This window comes from Callithrix jacchus, chromosome 18, assembly GCF_049354715.1.
Source record: "Callithrix jacchus isolate 240 chromosome 18, calJac240_pri, whole genome shotgun sequence".
NCBI classification, from domain to species: domain Eukaryota; kingdom Metazoa; phylum Chordata; class Mammalia; order Primates; family Cebidae; genus Callithrix; species Callithrix jacchus.
The window spans coordinates 43,238,363-43,261,199 of record NC_133519.1 but is presented as its reverse complement, the minus strand read 5'-3'; the positions used below and the strand labels follow the sequence as shown (position 1 = coordinate 43,261,199).

The window sequence follows — 22,837 nt, the reverse complement described above, 5'->3', positions numbered from 1 at the left end:
AACATACTGAATCCAGCTTTCAGTTAACCATCCAGTCATTTAGAAATAAAAAATCATCATGAACGACAGAAAAAAAAGAGAAAACAATAATTATTGGATGATGCACAGATATAGTTAGCATTTCCATAAGTTACAATCAGTGATATCCCATTTTTAATTGACTGTTGAGCCATGAGTCAACTATACATCCAGGAATACTAGATAGAAGCCATGAAGGACAGTCACTAAAAGGGATTTAGGACTATAACTCACAGAAGCTTCACGGGGATAATCTGTTTCCATTAAACTAGGAGAAGTTACACACACACACACACACCCCTCCAGATATACTTCTTAACTATAGGGGGAGGAGTTAACTTCCAGTTAGAGCTTCAAAGTGCCAAATAATCATGCTATGTCTTCTCTGGGGTTCTGAAACAAGTAGAAAACAAACAGACTAAGAAGATAGGATTTATCAACCTCATTAACTAAGAAAAGCTAACTGGAAGCGTTGTTCTCGAGACTAAATTGGGCTTCCCTCTCCTTCCCTGCTGCCTAGACGTTCGGACCAAGCCCAAGCAGGGCATCCAGAAAGCTCAAGTTTTTCTCCTGCCTGTCCCAGTGGATTTACCGGGGCTGGGGGTAGGGGGAGGGTGGAGAAAAGAACAAGAGACGCTCGAACGCCAAGAAGCCCCAACGAGTGAAGGGGACGGAAGTGCGGGGGACAGGAGACTCACTAGCATATGCTTCGGGGATCTGAAACGCGTCAAAATCAAACGCCCCGAAGCTCTACCCACTCTGAGCGCTGGTTATTAAAAACCTAAAAACAATGCAAAATAGAGCAAAACAACTAATTTCTATCCACTGGCCACACTGCAGAACTGCTGATACTGGCAACATGAAGACTAGAGCAAAAATAAAAACAAAGGAAAAGAGCGTTCGGGTCACGGGGTAGGTGAGGGTGCGAAATGAAGAACAGACCCTAATTCCAAGTCTGCTGGATAAACAGGCAAGCTCGTCGGCTGCTAGTAAACCGCCGTGGCCCGCAGGCTCTTCACGAACCGTCCAGACCCTAACACCGGGCAAGGGGCAGCCCCGGAGGCAGGCCGGCCCAGAACCACACCCTCCACCGAGCTAGCTCGTCCCCGGATCCGCCCACAGAGTCGCCCCGCCCAGGTCCTAGTGACTCCAGAGTCCCCAGTCCCGCCAGCCGCCCGCCCGCCAGGATAATGGGGGCGGGGGACGAGAGGGAACCTGACCAGTAAAACGTCAACGAACCCCTCAGTTCCTACCTAACCAGCGCCGCGGCGGTAGCAACTCCGAAAGCCCAGGCCAAGGGAGACGACCCCCGCCCCACCCCGCCCCACCAACCCTATGCCCGCTGGGAAACGTAGTTCTGCGCCCGGCCGAACGCTCCGCAGCGTTGGCTTAAATTTGCCTTTACTTCCTCTAAGGCTCGAAACGCCGGCCCCGCCCCAAGCGGCGCAGTGCACCCTGGGTGCTGTAGTCTTGGTTCGGTTCGGTGGTGGGCCGGTGAGACGGAGACGCACTGTGGAAACCGAACACTCTTATCCAATTGGACGCCGTCCCCAGTACGCTTCTGCGCAGTTTGTGGTGGCGTCGTAACGCCTCGGGGAAAGGGGAGCGGACGGTTATCTGGAATCGCTGCCTCTGGCTTTCTATTTTCTACTAACAGGAATTGGTCACTGGTTCTTCATCTTTTGTCTGTTGCACGCATCCCGCCCTCCCCACTTGCTTCCCCACTCCCTTGGATCCAGCCCTGTGGGCATTCACGTCAGTTCTCTGACCCCGCCGTGAGCCCCCCCCGCCGGGTCCCCGGGCGGGCCTGGCACAGAGGCGGTAAATATGGAGAATATGGCGGAGGAGGAGCTGCTGCCCCTGGAGAAGGAGGAGGTGGAGGTGGCCCACGTCCAGGTCCCGACCCCGGCCCCGGACTCGGCTGGGACCCCAGCTCCGGCCCCGGATTCGGCTCTGGACTCGGCTCCAGCCCCAGCCCCTGCCCTGGCCCAGGCTCCGGCCCTGTCCCCGTTCCTAGCCTCTGCCCCTGAGGAGGCTAAAAGCAGTAAGTGCAGGAGGCCCAGATCTTTCTGCCGCAGAAGAGAGAAAGTGCGCCTTGCTGGGAAGTAGGGGAGGCCCTTTTTCGCCGGGTTGGTTTTTATGGGGGAAGGCAGATTTAGGGAAATGGGGGGAGGGAAGAGGGGCTCATGTAGCGGCTAAAGCAGGGGTACAGAATCGGAGACGGCATTTCCATAAGCCTCGAGGATGTCACGGTGAAGGATATGCGGAGGGCAGGAATGCTGTAGATAGAAGGAAATAATGAGGTTAAGGGCTTTTTCGTAAAAGGGAATCTTTGTAAGATACGAAAATAGGAAGTTACATATAATTTGGGAGTTTTCCTCAGCCCAGTCTGCCATGGTTAACTAAGTTATATCAAATGTGACATAGTAACCGAGGCAACCTGTTTACGATAGTAGATCCTAAGCTGCCAACATTTGTAAACCATTACTGTCAACTAGTTTTGCTGCTTCGACATACACAAGGAGATGAGTTTTTCTCATTTGTTTTTTTCCCCCCTAGCAGCTTGCTTCCGAAGAGTATTTGAGGCTGAGTAGTAGTTGAGGAAATAAACGACTAAATTTATGGATGTTTTCCCCCATACATAAATACCAATTGAGTTTTGTACTCCATTCCATCAGAAATAGACTGTTGAGAATTAATGGCCCATATTATTGTGCTTCTGAATGTGCCTGCATGTTTTCTAAGTTTGAACCTTATAGGAATTTAAAAGATTGATGAGTAACACTTTCTTAACGATCTTCTAACATTTTAAAATGTAAGGTTTAAGAAAGACTTAACGTAAGTTCTTTTAACAAGTTAGTTTGTGGTCATAAAGTGACCTTTATATGCTTTCTGAATTGTAACTTAAAATAATCTTGAATTCATTATTTTTTCCTACTTCTAGGCCTGTTTTGAGTTTAATATTTATAAAACATTGGATAGTTATAGATAGGATTATTTTGCAGTTTTGAAACAATATACAAATTGTTGCAGATTTCAGAGTAGGGCTAATCACAGGAAAGACAAAAGTCAGGATGCTTCAGGTAAGCCCGTCCTCATCATATAAGATCAGAGCTTGTAGGTGCAAAATAAGGCCAGTTAGTTCTTCAACTACAGTAGGTAGGTAGGGATGGGGGAGGCAGGGGGAACTGAGAAGGTTGCACTCTCCTAAGTAGCCTCGTACCTCACTTCCAGGTTGTATTTGTTTATTTTAGTCAGTTATATTCGTGGTTCAGCAGCTTTAGGAAATGTATGCTTTCTCCACCTCCCCCCCATAAAAATATGTTAAACACAGTTTTTAAAGACTTATTTATAAATTCCAAAATTTGCAAATATGTAATTTGAGGAATGTATATGGTATGGGAAACCCGAAAATGCATTAATAGGACAAATAAGTAATGACTGAGAAGTCTGAAATGCATTAGAGCTAAAATATATATTAATCATTTAAAAAATTATTTTTAGTTGGTCTAGTTAGTCCTTTGAAGTCAGTCATAACTAGGTAAAGATGAAGATAGCTGATCTGAAATAGAATTGAAAATTGAGGAAAAAGTAACAGAAGTTGAAAAAGACCTTCCTAGCATCTTGGAGACCTCTGACTTAACAAGAGAAATTTGCCTATTGACTTCTGGATTAATAGTGTGTTACAAAAAGCAGATTGAGTATCTTGCATGCAGATTGTCTGATATATACTATCTTAAACTAGGGAGTGATTTCAGAGATGTTTATAGGTATATCATGAATTTTTAGACAGATCTTCAAGAATTTGTTCAGTAGTGGACCACAGGATTTTTAGTTTTCTAACTTAACCAAGCTCCTTTCTCTTATTTTGTGCTATTTAATAGTTAGAATAATTTCAATAGGCATGTCTTCATTGATTGCTATTTATCTTGTTTCACATACACAGATCTTTGAACTCTGGAAGCCAAAAGCCTTTATGGTTACAAATTAGATAGGTTAGTTTGTACACATGGATTCATTTTCAGAATATTACTGTCTGACCTAGCAAAAGATTTTTATGAAACATGAAAAAGTTTTAACTGTTTATACAGATTACATCTCATAACTCATTTGAACAGTATCAGATATAAGAAATTAACCAATATTGTTTGTTGCTCCTTTAAAAATAAGGTGAATAACCAGGCACGAGCCTATACTCCCAGCTCCTAAGGAGGCTGAGGCAGGAGCATTGCTTGAGCCCAGGAGTTTGAGGCTGCAGTGACCTGTGATTGAGCCACTACATCATTCCATGGAGGCTGGGCAACAGAGCAAGAGCCCATATCTAAATAATAAAAATATGAAAAATTACCGTTTAATAAATTTGAGCAGGAATGTCTGATAGTGCTGAATTAGATTTCAGAATTATTGACAGTGTGCTACTGCATCCAAAAGGTCTAATGATTTTTGTTTTAATTCTTGTTTAACAAATATTAGTGCCTCCTATCTGCAAGTTACTGCATTCGGCCCTTAGCTATCAGAAAGATGAACAAAGCACAGACCTTATCTTCCTGTTGCTTATTTGTGGCGGAGTAAACAGGGACACAAATTATACAAATGGGTAAACAAATGAACTGATAATGAAGCTCAGAGAGGAGTAGGCAAGAAGGTGGTAATACCAATAACTGAATTTTAAAGTCTCAAGATTTAAACTGTATAACCTAATAATATTAGCCCTGTTTATCTCACCATCTCCTGTCTCCTTGGGCTCTTTACCTATCAGTTTCTCCTAATCTTATATATTTAGTCCCCACTTTGTAATTGTTCCTTTCCCTTGCAGTGCACATATATTCAGTTCTCTCCATACTTAAAAAGAAAAAAAGCAAGTTACAGTCTCATTCCTTTTTTATACCATCAAACTTCTCCAAAAAATTTTATTTTCTGTATATCCTTTTCCCTTCCAATTTTGTTTCTACTCCCAAACACCTCACTGAACCTGCTTTCTTAAAGGTCACCAGACTTGCTTTCTTGATCTCTGCAACTGTTTGTGATATCAGTGTTAATGTTTTGCTTTTTTTTTTTGACGGAGTTTCGCTCCTTACCCAGGCTGAGTGCAATGGCGCGATCTCGGCTCACCGCAACCTCCGCCTCCTGGGTTCAGGCAATTCTCCTGCCTCAGCCTCCTGAGTAGCTGGGATTACAGGCACGTGCCACCATGCCCAGCTAATGTTTTGTATTTTTAGTAGAGACGGGGTTTCACCATGTTGACCAGGCTGGTCTTGATCTCTTGACCTCGTGATCCACCCGCCTCGGCCTCCCAAAGTGCTGGGATTACAGGCGTGAGCCACCGCGCCTGGCCCTAATGTTTTGCTTTTATAGACTCTTCTCCTTTGGCTTCTGCATTACCTTGATTCCCCTTACCATTGATTTTCTGAATCTACCTTCCTGATTCCTTCTACTTAATTTTTCTAAGGAATATCTACATCTCTCATACCTCACTACCAGATTATAGCTGTCTATAATAATCAGCAGGTTCAGCAGCATTGAGGATGTATCCCCTATTGGCTCCAATCAGAACATGTTAAACATATTTTAGACTTATTCATATATTTCCAAATTTATAAGCATCTAATTTGAAGAGTGTTTAATGCTTGAGAAACCTGAAAATGCTTTAGTGGGACACATATGTAATGACTGAGAAGTCTGAAATGCATTAGAATTAAAATATAAATCATATTTTAAATTAATTTTACATAGTCTTGTTAGTTGTTTGAAATCAGTCATAACTAAGTAAGACTGGGTCTTGGCTTCTCCTATTTTTCACACTTTTCTTAGGCTTTCTTATTTAGTCTCATAGTTTTGCCTAACATATGTTACTTATGATTTGTATCTCCAGAATCCCTCCTAAGCTCTAAAAACAAATTGCCAGCTGCCTATTTTACTTTATTACGGGAATATTGTACCAGTACTACATCAAACACACTGTGTCATAAACTAAATTTTCCTTTCTCTTTTCCACCAAAGAGTTTCCTTTGTCGTGTTTGCCTCATGTTTCCATTATTCTCAGCCACATAAACTCAGTCTTAGAATCATCTTTGATTTTATCCTTCACCTTAGCTTCTCAAATCCCGTTTCTGTTGCTTTGTCTTGTACCTTCTATTCCGTCCCTTCCCATTACTAATTTTGTTACTGATCTTTGGTATTACTGCCAGAGATAACCTGAAACTCATTCAGATCATATAATTCACTTCCTCAAAAACCTGAAGAGACTATTACCTAAAGAATGAAGTCTAGACTAACTTGCATAGAATTTATGCTTTCCATGGTCTGTACTACATCTTTGGCTGCACATATTTCTACTCACTCTATCCCCTGAAATACTACATTCCACCACAAGGGTGGGGTGGCATGGTTGTATGTTTTATACAACATACATTTGTTCATGAGGTTACTTCAGTTTATGAAGCCAGTTAGCAAATCTCTACTTACTAAAATTCTATTCATACCTTAAGTCTCAGTCAAATGGCACTTCAATAAAGACATTCTCAGAGTTACTTGTTAGAATTAATTACTCCTTCTTCTGTATGCCTACCTTATGTTACGTTACGTCTAGTGTTCATTTCATCCTATCTCATATGAGAGTTCGAAGTTAATGTATTACCTTCTCCCACCTGATTGAAAGTTCTTTGAAGATAGAAAACATGGCTATGTTTCCTTCTTCAGTATTTTGTATAGGATAGAAATATTTTTCATAGAATTATTTTGACTAATTAGATATCATTTTAAAACTATGAATTTATACAGTGGGGTTTCCCCCCAACTTTTCATTCTAGAGCACACTTGTTACTTTATAAACTGAGTTGTGGTAGTATTCCCCATATAGGTCCATAACACTGTATTACAGGAAATAAACTTTTATACAATTTGATCAATAAAAATGGAACTTAACTGTTAAAGCGTAATCTCAAATATTTTTTTCAGAGAGACACATCTCAATTCAAAGGCAGCTTGCTGATCTAGAGAAGTTAGCTTTTGTAACTGAAGGAGATTTCGACTCTGCCAGTTCATCGAACTCAGATAATCTTGATGCAGGTATTTCATGTTTGGGGTTTTTTTTTTTTTTTTTTTTTTTTTTTTCTGAATTTCTAATAATTTATCATCTTTGCATTCACGAAAATAGTTTGATTAGAGTAGACTTGTTTATTCTTATTGAACTAGAACAGTAGTAAAATAAAGCTTTTTATTCAGGAAATTGGCAACCGTTTATGTGCAAAGTTGTACATAAGTTGCACAAAGTTACGCATGATGGAAATAAGTTATTATACAGCTCCTCAAGAAAACTACAATTTCATGGATGTCTAAGGGCTTTGTATTCGGCAAGTTAAGAATTCCATTTGACTACAAGTAACAGAGGTCCCAAAAAACATTGTCTGAAGAGGTTAATACTCTGCTGTGTAAATGAAGTTCCGAGATAGGCAATTTAGGGCTGGTGCGAGTGTTCCACGTTATCAATGTCCCACACTCCTCTCTTTCTGCTCTACTCTCCTTATGGCTTGGTTTGCATCCTCAGGATCACTGAGTGCAGGGTGTTTTGAAGTAGGCAGTGTAAAAATAAAAATTGTACCTATGCTGTATTGTACTGTATGTGAAAGATATTTGTTGGGTTAAAAATTAATATGAGCTGACAGGTGTGACAGGTATAAGAAAAGAAAAAACTTACTAAATGAGTTCTTGATCCTTGCTGTATATTTTATTGCTTTAAACCTAAATTTAAGATTCTTTCATCTATACTATCAGAGTTTTTATTTGAGATACGTTATATTTGTAATTAAGACATTTGATAATACATAATCTTTTAAGAATATGTTAATAAAGAAGGAAGAACTTGAAAATTCAGTAATGGATAGGGTGGTTCTAACTATGCCCCCAGTCTCAGAACAGCAGTTATATCGGATCCCATCTATTCCTTTCACTTCCTTCTTACATTTTTCTAACGCCACATGTTAACTGTTTTTGTTGCTGCCAGTTTAGTAGCAGAATATCACAGCAGTACTTTTGTCTTTGTGCAGCTCCTGTCCTTTTGGGAGTATAACTGCTGTCCTTTTCAGCTTTCCAAAATACAGAGTGATGCTCTCAGTGGCAGAAATTTTGGCTGGAAAGTTATCATACAGTTTATCACTTCTTCAACCTCTTTGTTCCCAGTAACAACAAATGCATCAGCTATCCATAGAGAGGAAAATCTTAGGGTGAAAAAACAATCGCTGATCATGTGCTACAACAGTTATTGTTAACTACCTCCTGGGTCAAGAATAATGACTTCTCCCTAAAGTTAAGAAAGACTTTAAGAAGTAGAAGGGGGAGTCCCCATTAACCTCTTTGTAGCTGAATCTAGACATTAATAACTAGTATATTCTGTGCTTTATTGATTCTTTTTCCTTTTCAAGGCAACAGACAGGCTTGTCCATTGTGCCCTAAGGAAAAATTCAGAGCTTGTAATAGCCATAAGCTTCGTCGTCACCTCCAGAATTTACACTGGAAAGTCTCAGTTGAATTTGAAGGTTAGTATTTTTGTGCTTGCAAAGAAGTAATGTACATGAAATTCAACATTTTTTTTAACCAGTTTTGGCATTTTATCATGAATATAATCAAATATTTTCATTTTAAAATGTGAAGGATTTAACACCCTCATGTCTAATGTATGTACTAAGACACCATATAGCTTTATAGGCAGTAGAGATCTATATGACAGTTTAGTTCAGCAAACATTTATTATACATCTGTTCTATACTGGGTACTCTGGCCCTGGGAGTCCATGTTGCTTATTGAACAACGTTTTAGTAAGTTTTACTTTTCCTTTTCTTTTACAAGCATTTTTGAAGGTGTAGTTAATGTAGTAAAACAAGGAAATAAAATAATTTGTATGAATATTGGAAAGTAGAAGATAATATCCCTTTTTCTGCTGATAGCTTAAATAAACTACTAAAGTTAAGAGAATTCAGAATGGTGGTGGGATACAAGATAATTCAGAAATCATAGCCTTTTTCTGCTTCTGAGAAATGGAAACAGAAACAAATATACCAATTACAATTCTGATAAAAATGACACAGTTTGAGGGAATAAGTTCAACAAGAGGACTCACCATGAAAAGAATAAAATCGAAGGACAGAAAACAAGAACTTTTCAAGTTAAAGGGCTTCCCTAAGTTCTGAGATAGTGAATTATGTGAATTATTATAGCATTTTTGGGAAAAGATCTGACAACATCTTTTAAAATTAAAAATACACATGACCATCCACCAGGGAGTTCCTCTCCTAGGAGTGCCTCAGAAGTAAAAGAATCGGGGTTGGACACAGTGGCTCATACCTGTAATCTTCCTACCTTGGCCTCTCAAAGTGCTGAGATTACAAGCTCATATCTTTAATCTCAGCACTTTGAGAGGCCGAGGCAGGAAGATCACTTGAAGCCATGAGTTCAAGACCAGCCTGAGCAACATAGTAAGTAAGACCCTGTCTCTATAAAAAGTGAAAATATTAGCCAGACAAGGTGGCCTCTTCCTGAAGTCCCAACTACTGGAGAGGCTCAGGTGGTAGGATTGCTTGAGTCCAGAAGCTTGAGGCTGCAGTGCCATAATTGTGCCACGGTACTCTATCCTGGGCAACAGAGTAAGACTCTGTCTCTTAAAAAAAAAAGTCAGTAGGCAAGGATAAATGTACTAGGATATTCATTGCAATATTAGTAACAAAAACTTGGAATTAAAAGAAATGGTTGAATAAATTATGGTACATACATACCGTGAAATATTATGTAGCCATTGAAATGAGTATATTAGATATATACCAGCTAACTTAGAAGTATTTCCATGGTCAACACCTGATGAAAACAGCAATATATAGGGAAGATTTTATATTCCATTTGGATAAAACAAAAAGTCCCACCCTCAAAAGAAACCTAAGTATCAGTCTCAAACAAATGTACATTTATATTTGTATATGATTATGTGAACACAGAAACTGTAAAATATGGTTGGAGTTTCAACCAACCTTGATAAAGCAGCTAGTAAGAGACACCCATAAAAGAAATCGGAATTACGCTGTAACTATAGATTATCACTGGTTATTTAGGGAAAGAGGAATTAGATACTAATTTAGGGGCTGTCCCGTCTTTTAAGTTTAATTATATATAATAATGTCTGATAAACCATACTGACTTCTTATGAAAAAAAAGGTATCATTTCAGTTAAAAGGATATCTTCCATATTTTTTTCTTAAGTCATTGTTTAGCCTTTAGGTTTGGTTTCCCTCTTCCAAGTTATTCTCTTTTCTTAAATCTTTTCTTGTGATATTTCTTTACTTACTCATGGATGTGGTTCTCTCACGTACATTAGGCTGTTGGGTTTTTTCACATGCTATTGATCTGGTAAATGATGAAGGTAAGATAGTTTTTGTCTCGGTGACCAGGTTTCAAGTAATTGACCAATATGTTGAAGGTAGAAGCAACAAGATCTGCTGAAGGAATGGATGAGAGAAAGAGCCAGGAATGCTTGGGTATGGGACTTGAGCAAGTAGACAAATGGAGTTGGCCTTTACTGAGCTGGAGAAGAGTGCATTAGGACCAGGTGTGGGAAAGAAGGCCAGAACCAGAAATTTGAGCATTTAAAGAGTGAGATGCATTTAAGTGGAGAATGTCAAGTAGCTCATAGGTTATATGAATATGGAGTTCAGGGAGAATGTAGGGCTAAAGATACGCATTTCGGAGTTGTCAGAAGACAGATGGCATTTAAAGCCATAAGATGAGATAAGTAACTAAAAGAGTACATATTGATGGAAAAAAGAAGTTATCCAGTACTAAATCTTGGAGCACTTCAGCATATACAAGTAAGAAATGATCGGATCTAAGGTATGAGAAAAATGGAGTTAGAGATGACTTACAGGCTTTCAGTTAAGAGCAACTACAAGGCATTATCATTCAAAAAGTAAAGAGACCTCATGTAAGATAAATTATCAGTTTAGTCTTGACAAGTAGGTTTTGAGAGGCTGACTAGATAATCAGTTACATATCCTTAATAGGCAATTGGAAATAGAGATCTGGCTCATAGGAATGAATTAGTAGCTAGAGCTATAATTTTGGATTCTTTTCCACTGGAGAGTTAATTGGAATCATGAAAGGTGCTTAAATTGCCAAGAAAATGAGAAAAAAAAGTCACTTAGCCATCCAAGCCTATGGAATAGCTACATTTTAGGGCACGAGAGAAGGAAGAGGATCTGTAAAGAAGAAGGGTGGGAAGAGAACTGAGATAGTACCATATATAGAAGGGTCTGTATAATGGCAAATACATTAATAGCATGCAGCAAAGATGAAGCCTATGTAAAAGTTAAGGTGGCAGAGAATACATGATAAAGCTGAATCCCAAAGACACTAAATGACTAATGCAAGATAAAACAGATAGTCATGGCTGAACCAGAGTTCAAACCTGGATCCTTCTATATTTGTGTATATAGACACATAGACATATATATGTATGCATACTACCCATATATCTCATGTATAACAGTTGTGAAAACCAAAGCAATCTCATTTGAGTAATTATGACATTACAAAAATATAAGTAATTCCAATTCTTATAAAACTGGCTTATACTTTTTGATAATTGAATATTTAATGAACAGTGGTATGATAACCAGCCTTTCTTCATTCTAGGTTACAGGATGTGCATCTGTCACTTACCTTGTCGACCAGTGAAACCCAACATTATTGGAGAACAGGTAAACAGATATTAGATTGTTTCTTTTTAAATTTAGTCAGTTTTAAAGAAAGTATAATTTTTACTTACTGTGTAAGTAAAATGTGTATGTTCAGCAATGTAGTTTACTTTAAAATTCTGTATCAGTCCTTTTAGACTATCATAATAGGAAAACTGAAATGTATGAAAAAAATTGCTATATCGAAGTTGTCACTTTATAGTTTTTAGTTTCAGTCAGATAAATTGCTCCTTTGTGTTCAAAATGAAAATTAACTCATTTACTGAGTTTGGAATGGAAAATTTAGAGAGTAGTCTTTTTCTCTTAAAATTTTGGTCATGGAATAGGACCTTCCATTTCTGTGATTTAGTAAACATCTTAGTATGTTTTAATCTCATTCATCTTCCCCATGTCCTTCCTTTTAAGTTCAATCTTTTAGAATCAAGAAACTTTTTGAAATCTTAGTAACTTTTAAAAAATACATGTGTTTATTTTTAGGGTCGATTTGACCTAAGTGGAATACAAACTATAAAATTTTTTAGTGACACTACCATGAATGCATATTAGTTAATGGGTTCTCATTATTAAATTTTCTTTTGAGTCACTAAAAGCAGTATAGTGTTAAGAAAAAAACCGGCACCTTGTTCATCAACCCAGTCCAAGATATTTTGAATATGATAATCACAGTACCACAAGGAACCTTAGGGTAATGTGCTTGACTATTTTCTATTTGCTGTAAGGTCCCAAGTGAAAAGGAGATAGCAGCACTAAGAGTAAAAGGCATCAAAACTAGGAAAAAGCCATTGGAGCAGTCTTTTTGTTCTCAGCTACATGAGAAATTATGGAGTGAGAATTTCTTTACTTGGAAAACTACACTTCTAATTATGTCTCTAATATTTAGCAGGGTGTTGGAGCTGGCTCAAATTTTCAGAAATCTTTCAAGCTGGTTGTTTGGTATGGCCACCATTAAAAATTATATAAACCTAAAAATGAATGAGTTATATTAAAAAACAAAGTTTACAAATGTTCACCTGATATCATTGCTCTGCTGTATTTTAATATTATCTGTGCACCTAAACAGTTATTTACATCTATTATGTTTGCTGGGTGGCAATGCTCTGTAATGGTATAATACTGAACATCTCTTCCGAAATCCACATTCAGTGATGTTACATTAGTAGCTTAAAATCTATGACAGTTGTAGCTTGAAATTGGCTATGGCAGACTATTTATACCACAGAAATCTGCAGATACTACAAATCAGGGCTTTATTTTCCTGGAGAGCCAGTTATTAAACATTTACCAGGATACCACTCCTAACATTACACTATTTATAAATGAAACTTATAGAAAATACAATTATTTTCTGATTGGAATGAATGAGAAAAGCAAGGAAATTAAACTTCTGGCCTATTGTAAAGTAAGATTTAAAAGCATATATAAATACAAGTAAGGAAGTTACGATCCTTTCAAAGTCACAAGGCAAAATTAAAATTATCTTCTATACCATTAAATCCAGTACACACTAATATCCTTGAATTTGCAAACTTATACTTCTGTTTTATTGTCTTAGTAACTTATTTAAACTAAATACTCTGTTTGATAGATATCCAGTAAAATGGGAGCCCATTATCATTGTATCATTTGTTCAGCAACAATCACCAGAAGGACTGATATGCTAGGACATGTTAGGCGCCATATGAATAAAGGAGAAACTAAATCCAGTTATATTGCAGGTAAGTGAGCAATCTCATTAACATATTAATATGTAAATCCTTAAATAATGGTTCAGTTATTCTTTTCAGACATCGGGCAGACAAAATAATGCTGATTTAACCAAATAATTTAGTTGACTGGTCCATTACGTCAGGTTTTGGTTTCTTCCTGTAAGGTCTCCAAAAACATTTTAACATTCTCAACATGTATATTTAATAAATGGTGTAGAAAAAAGTAAGTGACACTCAAGTGAATATAGGTATTTTAAGGAAAGATTATAGAATTGTATTCCCAGTGACAGCTTTTACAACCATAACTGTCATGTATATCTTGTTGGAAAACACTGGAAGAAAGATATAGTGAAATAAAGACTGTTACTCTTAGTGATGTGAAATCATTAATAGCTTGTTGCTACTCAGAGATCCCTTCTCAAGAATTAAGCACTAATGTCCTAAAGTATGTATTAGATGTAATGAATAACGTCTCTCCTCTATGTCTAGAATGGCACTATGTACGATTCCTTTCAGAATTGAAAAAAAAAAGTCACTAAACTATTTTTCTATAAAGCTTAATTTTCTCACAGAACCTAGATTGAGAAAGACTTGCCTCTTCAGTGGCTAGAAAAGGATATGTAACACAGTGCTAGGGAAAGTTACTATTATTTGGCATTTTAGAAAGAAAGATATGGTTGCCATTTAGTTAACATTCTGAATGTAATGTTACCAAGAAATCTAAAAATAAAGGATTCTCGATTTTCCCACACATGCCAAATTCCATTTCTTAAATATTTAAAATTTATGCACATCAATATTTCATTAGTTTATAGCTAAATGATTCTAACATATTAAATGTAAAATCATTTTTTCATTATTTTGTAGCCATTTCAATGTAATTTGTGACTTAAAATCATAATTATGAGAAACTATTCTGAAGTCTACCATGTTCAGGAAATACAGTGATTCTTAGTAAGCCATGCTAGCTAATGGAATGCAGCCATATGGAGACACTCATTTTCCAACAATTATACTATAGTAAAATATACTTAGCAAACAATATAGTGTTTGACAAACCACAGAAATATTTTAGGATTTTGTATTGTCCTAGGGTGACTGTTCTTACATATTATAATGCAGACTTACTGATGTGCTAGACAGTCAAGATAGTAAATTAACTTTCTTTCATTGATCAGATATTTAACTGAGTGTTACTCTTTTGCAGAGAGTGCTGAATAAATGAGTTCTTTGGTTTTGTTTTTTTTACAGATGCCCAATCATTTGCGTTAATACAACATAATATAAAGTTATTTTTCAAAATATATATTATTTTAGATGTTTATAATTATTTTGTGTTTCCCTGGAAATCTTTTCTTTTTTCCATCTTAGCTTCCACTGTTAAACCACCTAATGAAATTTTGAAAGAGGCAGACACGGATGTACAAGTTTGTCCCAACTATTCTATACCTCAGAAAACAGATTCCTATTTTAATCCCAAAATGAAACTAAATCGGTAAGATAAATTGAAAATAGGGTTATGGGATGTTTCAAATTAGTGTAAATGTACCGTCTCGTAACCTTTATGTTCTAATATATTAAAATTTAGAACTAGATGCAGAATAAAAATCATCTATTTTAACATTTTTCTCAGAAGGATTGTTTTTTTTCTACCAAGCCGATGCCTTTATCAGAGACTAAAATAGGCCTAACTTTATATAATTACTGAACAAGCAGGTGCTTTTGTGAGCAAGTTTTGTTTATAAATAAATAAATGTTAATAGAATCCAACTGGATTCATAGTTTAATTTCACATACTTTTAGTTCTTACAGTATTAAATTGGGAATATGTTTTTAGGTCTCCTTTTCAAGTAGTTTGTACAGTAACTAGGAACCTCAATTCACTATTCTTAAATAAAATCTGTGATCATGAAGCCATGGTAAAGTAAAATTATTTCAGATTATGATTTCCTTGTAGGCAGTTAATATTCTGTACATTGGCTGCTTTGACTGAGGAACGAAAACCTTTGGAATGTCTAGATGCTTTTGGAGCCACTGGTAAGTGAGGACACTTTTTTGGAACCCCATTTTATTTGTTTGACTTTACAGTATCTTTTCTTAGAAAATGTATATGGGAAGTGATGTAAAAAAATTAAAGATCCAAGGCAAAATTTTTAATTTTTTACTGTGAAAAATTTTAAGTATATATTAAAGAGTATAGTAAGTGAGTCCCTGTATATCCATCGTTGCTTACTTCAAACATTAGTGGTTCATTCTCAGTTGTTTTATCAGTCTTCATACCTCATATCCTAGTCTTTTGATAACCTATTAATTTGAAACAAATAACATATATCATTTCATCTGTAAGTGTTTTAGTTGGATCTCTAAAAGGTAAAGATATTTTTAAATAAAACCACTCTACTATCATCATACTTTAAAAAATTAGGAATAATTTTTAATATTAATTGTTTAGATATGCCCAATTATCTCATAATATGTTTTAAAAATCTAATCAGAATGCAGACAAAAACTGTATTTCAATTGTTTAATATGTCTAAGTCTCTTTTAAATCTGTGGTTCCTTCTGTCATTTTCTCTGTGTGTGGTAATTATTTCTTGAGCTAACAGGTCTTTTGACCTATAATTTCCTGCAGTCTAGATTTTTGCTGATTATATTGTTATGGCTTACATAACGTGTTCTCCTATTGCCTGTATTTTTTTAAATTGATCATTTGATTGGATTCAAATACAATTTTTTTGCTTTTTTTGGCAATAATACTTGTTTGCTGCAATCAGGCAGCACCTGATGTATGGTGGTGTCTCTTTTTTGTGTTGTGATGATCATTGACTAGCCTTTAGACAGTGGAATAAAGTGAAATTTTAAACGTTGAGAATATTTTTCCCAAAAGACTTAATGGTAGAGAAAAGATAATAGAAACGGTAGAACATTTCTAAAAAGCCTCTGTACCCAATCCAAGTCTTTCTTCATAAATATTATAGGAGTACACTCTTGGGGAGTTTGTGCCAAAAGAGTGAAAGCATAAGTTACCTCTCCTTCCTAAACTCCTCTCCTCAGGGAGAAGTCGTAGTTAAAAGAATGGACTGTAGAACCAGACTGCCTAAGTTCAAATCCCAGCTTTATCACTTGCTAGTTGTATGACCATAGGAAATTGTGTCTCAATTTGCTCATCTATTAAAAGAGGGGACTACCACCATGATCATCATCATTAATACTGTCTCAGTATAAATATGGTAAAAGTGATGAGGTGATGCTTCTGACTATATCCCAAGCCACATGGATTTGAAATTTGAATCAATTTTTTACTCCTTATTTTCCTGTTACTGTTTCTGTATCTATTCAGCCACCAGGTCTGTTCTAATTTTTCTTCTCTAATATAACTCACATTTTCCATTCCATATCCACCAATTTAATGATTTGATAGCAAGCCTATTGCAGTAGGCTCTAAATGGTACCCTTGCTTCCAGTCATTTCTCTCCTCCAATTTTTCTTGCCTGTTACTGCTAAACAGCCTTTCCTCTGAAGCACCACATTAATAATGTTACTTATGAATCAAAAGTCATTCATCTTTATTGCCTAGAGTCCAGACTTCTCAGACTACATTTAATATCTCCTATATCTGATCCTAACCTGCTTGTACAAATTTATTTCGCAGTATTTTTTTCACCATACACCCTTTTTCTTTTTTCTTTTTGAAACAGAGTTTCACTTTGTCACCCAGGCTGGAGTGCAGTGGCACAATCTCGGCTCACTGTAACTTCTGCCTCCCGGGTTCAAGTGATTCTTCTGCCTCCCAAGTAGCTGGGATTATAGGTGCCTGCCACCACACCTGGCTAATTTTTGTATTTTTAGTAGAGACAATGTTTTGCCATGTTGGCCAGGCTGGTCTCAAAGTCCTGACCTCAGGTGATCCACCCATCTGGGCCTCCCAATGTACTAGGATTACAGGCACGAGCCACCGCACCCAGCCGTTTTACTCACTTTTAAATCTGAAGTCATTAAAGCTAATGTCTAAGGAATATCTTTCCAGCCTTTTCTTTTAATGTGCCTTTGTAAACTTAGATCAGATCTGGAACAGCCATTTTGCATGTTTTCCCATTCCTAAAATGAGGATATGAGAACTTACCTCACAAGCTTGTTGTAAAAATATGAAAAATACATATATGTGAGGTCCATAACACATGATATTTTTCCATTTATGAGACATGTATGGAGAAGATGGTCAGTATTTCCAATCTATAAGGGGTTTTCTAATCTATATTGGTTGGGCTTGTGTTACCATCTCCCATTTTGTAATGAATGTTCCTTATGACTAGTAGATATGGAAAACCTATAAGAAGGGGCTCTTTTGTCTGAATTCTTCTTAATCGTTTGCTTACAAATTTGCTTTTTTGTTGTTTTTGAGATGGGGTCTCAGTTTCGAGATAGTGTCTTGGCGCCCACCATCTTCACTCTCTGCAGTCTAGACCTCCTAGGCGCAGGTGATCCTCTCACCTCAGCCTCCTAAAAGTAGCTGGGACCACAAGCATGCACACCGTGCCCAGCTCATTTTTGTCTTTTTTTGTAGAGACAGAATTTTGCCACATTGCCCAGGCGGATCTCAAACTCCTGGCTCAAGAAATCCACCCGCCTCGGCCTCCCAAAGTGCAGATATTATACGTGTGAGCCACTACACCCAGCCGCACATTTTTTTTTAAAATTCACAACAATGCTGTTGCGCATTGTTTGAAAAGTATTGGTCTAGAAAAGTTTTTCACGTTTTGGTCCATGAGGGTAAACTTCAGCAGAAGGAATTCCAACTTCCCATCCTCCCTTCAAGCAGAGTAACCTCATTCGTATATTCTGTGGTAAGAAAAAAAGCAAAAAAGAAAACAGCAAACATACATAGAATTTTATTTGAACAAGGATCATAAAAAAGGTTTGTAAGAAGTATCAATGAAAATCTGTTAGACACATTTTTAGTTAAAACCTTTCTTGAGAAGCTTTGTAGTAAGAAAGAATAAGATTCTTAAGGTTATAACTAAAAATGAAAACATAAAATTTTGAAATAATTTATTTATAAAATGCTGTTTTTCTTTAAAATTATTACAATTATAAAACTCATTTTCCTCCCCATTTTTCCAAAGGGATTATGGGATTACAGTGGGCAAAACATCTTGGAAATGCAGTCAAAGTTACAATCAATGACTTGAATGAAAACTCTGTGACATTGATTCAGGAAAACTGCCATTTAAACAAATTGAAAGTGGTGGTGGACAGTAAGGAAAATGAAAAGTGTGATGCTTTTCTTGAAGAAGGAGAGAAAAATCTTGGTAATATTAAGGTGACCAAAATGGATGCCAATGTGCTGATGCATTTGAGATCTTTTGATTTCATGTAAGTAAAAAAGATTTGCCATGTCACTTTCTAAACTTCCCTGGAATTTTGGGGGTGACGGGGGTACTTAAAAATTAAGACAGTTTGTTGTTATTCATTTATTTAAATTAATGCCAGTTTTTGACATTGGCCTAAGGTATGCAGCATGAAAATTTTCTAGTATTTGAAATAAAATACCTGCTCATGTCACTTTTCCTCTAACCCAAATTTATTTTTACATGTCTCATATATCATATTATCATTTTATTTCTTAATTTAAAAACAGAATTATGTACTTAAAATAGATTTGCAGTGTACTTTTACATCCATGGAATTTTATAATTAGAAATAGTTACGATGGTATAATTTTTGTTACTAATATGACTTTAAAATATGTCTATATTCTTTCTGATTTTAGACATCTAGACCCTTTTGGAACATCTGTGAATTACCTAGATTCTGCATTCAGAAATATAAGAAACCTTGGCATAGTGTCAGTGACTTCTACAGATATCAGTTCTTTATATGCCAAGGCACAGCATGTTGCCCGGCGTCACTACGGATGTAACATTGTCCGAACTGAATATTACAAGGAACTAGCAGCCAGAATTGTTGTAGCTGCGGTGGCAAGGTACCAAATTGCCAACGATATACTTAGTGATTGTTAGTATTTGATCAAGAGAGATAATATTACAAGAAGTACCTTATTATTCAAAATATGCACAAAACATAAATTCTGTATTCCTTATCTATAATATTAGTTTTTAATCTTACATGGTATCTGTTGTAAAAAAAACACTTATGCTTGAAATATCCAGTTTATCCTCCAATTAAAATGTTGCTGAAATAAAGTAGTAAGAAAGAAAACATAAAAGTGAAAGTTAATTTCCAGATTATTTGAACAATGTAGGGTAGATAAAGGACAGCAATATGAAAGGAAAAGCAAAAATTGTTTTGTTTTGTTTTGTTGCCATGTTGCCCAGGATGAAACAAGCCTCCTGGCCAACATGGTGAAATCCTGTCTCTACTAAAATACAAAAATTAGCCGGGCATAGTGGCACACACCTGTAGTCACAGTTGCGATTACAGGCTGAAGCACTAGAATCACTTGAACCCAGGAAGCAAATACTGCAGTGAGCAAAGATTGCTCCACTGCACTCAGCCTGGGCAACAGAGAGAGACTCTGCCTCAAAAAGAAACAGTCATTTCTTTTATATTCATTCCATTTTATCTTCTTTATTTATATAGTTTGAATAAAATGATGCCTTACAAACTTGACTCTGCAAAATGATCTTACAAAATGGGAAGTTCTCTCCATTTCCCACCAGGATTTCCAAACAGAATTTAAAAACTGTTATTTTTAAAAGAGTGACTTTTTTTGAGTACTAACTATATGCAGATTATCCTAAAATAATATAATATAAATGGACATTGTGAATATAGATAATGATGATCAGCCAGCTCACTCACCAGCTCTAATACTAGTTTCACAGCATTTAAGTGGAAATTTCTACCTCGGCATAAATACAGATTATTAGACTTCATAGACCTTCAGACCTTCAGGATTGTTTCTAATTACCTGAAAACTGATGTTCACTTTATGCATGCTAAGGACCTACTGCACTTATTTAAAAATGTCTATAATATCAGCAAATTCAGAGTGATGTATATATACACACACACACACACACACACACACACACACACACTAAATTTAGTATATGATTGCAGTGTGCATAAATGATATATAATGGAGCTTAATCCAGAAAGTCTGTAAAATTAATGGTGGAAAGGACTTTTGACTATTCTTTTTTCACTGAATTTTCAGTAGCATACTATCCTGCATATAGTCATTACTCAATAAATATATAATGTTTAGAAGAAGCTTTTATAGGAAATAAAATAGATAAAAAGGAAGAAATGTGGTGGTGATAAGAAACAAAGTGAAAATGACTGAAAACCAGAAAATACTGCCCTATAGAGTGGATATCATAAGGGAAAAATGCCTAGAAACTGAAGACCCTGCCAAGCATCTTTTATTTCCTGTGTTTCAATTTCTGTAAGAGTTACAGTAATTATCTTTTAAAAGCACTGCTACTGAGAATCGAATTTTTCTTGATGTCCCATAACTTACCCATAGTCTAATGTCCAGTTTAGTATTAGTATAATGCCAAACAAAGGAAAATGATGAGTTCGCAAAATAACTTTTAAAAATTTATTATAGAGCCGCAGCCCGATGCAACAAAGGCATAGAAGTACTGTTTGCAGTGTCTCTGGAACATTTTGTGTTGGTAGTTGTGAGAGTTTTGAGGGGACCTACTTCAGCAGATGAAACAGCCAAGAAGATTCAATACCTGATCCATTGTCAATGGTGTGAAGAGAGAATTTTTCAGAAGGATGGTAATATGGTAGAAGGTAAATTCAAGTTATATGTTATGTTTAATTTATCTGTAATCCTCCACTGAATAAGCCTTTATCACATCCCTAATTATACATATTGTTGTCCTTTGATTTTAAAGATTACAGGGCTAACTTTGTTATTTCCTATACTGGATTTCCTTTCATCCACAGACAAGACATTCGTGTGAGTTTATTATTTACTCATGCTGTAGGATGTATGCTTTCTAGCTCTGCCCTCTCTCAAAACATCTAGAAATAACTTAGTTTCCACTCTCAACTAATTTTAGAACATAAGTCAGATTACCTTTTTGACGAGGCTGTTACAAATCATTAATTTTATAAAAATAATTTTGATGTTTCTGGCTGTGTAAAGCCTTCAGTTGTAAAATGTATTCAGTAAACATTTATTGAGCCTTTACTATATGCCAGGCCTGGGGATGGGAAACAAGGAAAAAGCTGTGTTTATGCTTTCATGAAGCTGTTTCTGTTTGTTTCAGTTCTGGGACATGGAAACAGTTGCTCATTGTTTTCTTGGTGTTTTTTAATATGAATTTTTGAGTTTAGCACTTGTTATGTAAGTTGTAGATTTTTTTTCATTTTGTCACGTTTGCTTTTTTTAAAAAGTCTGCCTTGCAGAAGTTTTTTGTTGCTAATTCAATATTTACGTAGTCTGGATTTTGTCTGTAGTAACAAAGAGCTTTCCTATTTCTAGATTATTCAAAGCAGATTAAGGCGTATTGAATAGTACACCTTTCCTCCACTGATTTGAGAATACCGTCTTTATCTTACAAAGTTCCACGTGTATTTGAGTTTGTTTCTAGATTTTCTATTCTGTTCCAGTGGTTGGATATTTATTCATACACATCTATCATACTGTTTTGACTACAGAGGCTTTTCATTGCCGTTTAATATTTTTTATGGCAATCCCTACTCAAAGCTCTTTGTTTTCAGTGTCCCTGTACTAATCTTTTGTTAACCCCATCACACAAAAGTAAATAATAACCCAGTGGCCTATTATTTTGATCACATTAAATTGGGGAGAATAGACACTGTGCTTTTTGAAGCTTCCTACAAATATAATATGCTTTTCATTTGTTCAAGTCCTTTAGTATAATATTAACTGGTGTTGGTAATGGAGGGCATTCTGTCATGTTCCTTATTTTTAGTTCCCTCTAGTGCTTTCTATTTTTTTTATTTTTTCAGATAGAGTCTTACTTTATCACCCAGGCTGGAGTACAGTGGTGCGATCTTGGCTCACTGCAACCTCTGCCTCCCGGGCTCAAGCACTTCTGCCTCAGCCTCCCAAGTACCTGGGTCTACAGGAACACACCACCAGGACCAACTACTTTTTGTATTTTTAGTAGAGATGGAGTTTCACCATGTTTGCCTGGCTGGTCTGAAACTCCTGACCTCTAGTGATCTGCCTGCCTCATCCTCCCAAAGTGCTGGGATTATAGTCATGAGCCACTGCACTGAGCCTCTAGTGCTTTCTGTTTAAAGCATAATACTGGCTTTTCATCTGCAATATGTATCATTTATCACATTAAGGAAGAATACTTCATTTCCACTTTTACTGTATTTTATCAAGATCAAGTTGAATTTTGTCATAATGCACTTTCAACATCT

The 22,837-nt window shown here is 36.4% G+C and overlaps 2 protein-coding genes across 17 annotated transcripts in view; one reads left to right on the top strand and one right to left on the bottom strand.

Annotated features, from left to right (window-relative positions):
* SWT1 (SWT1 RNA endoribonuclease homolog) overlaps window positions 1-1,430 on the bottom strand; it is an 86,845-nt gene extending 85,415 nt beyond the window's left edge. For 10 of the 15 annotated variants that reach the window (XR_013529009.1, XR_013529010.1, XR_013529008.1 and 7 more), the window contains exon 1: window positions 961-1,070. The gene's annotated coding sequence lies outside the window, so the exon portion shown is untranslated. The other 5 variants (XM_002760256.7, XM_054247801.2, XM_054247803.2 and 2 more) reach the window with 2 other exon arrangements.
* Window positions 1,431-1,482: 52 nt separating this feature from the next.
* The window catches only part of TRMT1L (tRNA methyltransferase 1L), a 40,449-nt gene continuing 19,094 nt past the window's right edge, over window positions 1,483-22,837 (top strand). The window contains exons 1-10 of one of the 2 annotated variants that reach the window (XM_035280036.3): window positions 1,483-1,571; window positions 6,976-7,086; window positions 8,439-8,552; window positions 11,692-11,756; window positions 13,339-13,468; window positions 14,831-14,954; window positions 15,417-15,496; window positions 18,583-18,832; window positions 19,230-19,442; window positions 21,036-21,226. In XM_035280036.3, coding sequence (XP_035135927.2) covers window positions 11,700-11,756; window positions 13,339-13,468; window positions 14,831-14,954; window positions 15,417-15,496; window positions 18,583-18,832; window positions 19,230-19,442; window positions 21,036-21,226 — 1,045 coding nt within the window. In that variant the 5' untranslated portion in view covers window positions 1,483-1,571; window positions 6,976-7,086; window positions 8,439-8,552; window positions 11,692-11,699. Of the gene's footprint in view, window positions 1,572-1,601; window positions 2,063-6,975; window positions 7,087-8,438; window positions 8,553-11,691; window positions 11,757-13,338; window positions 13,469-14,830; window positions 14,955-15,416; window positions 15,497-18,582; window positions 18,833-19,229; window positions 19,443-21,035; window positions 21,227-22,837 lie in introns of those variants that run through there. The other variant, XM_002760257.6, reaches the window with a different exon arrangement.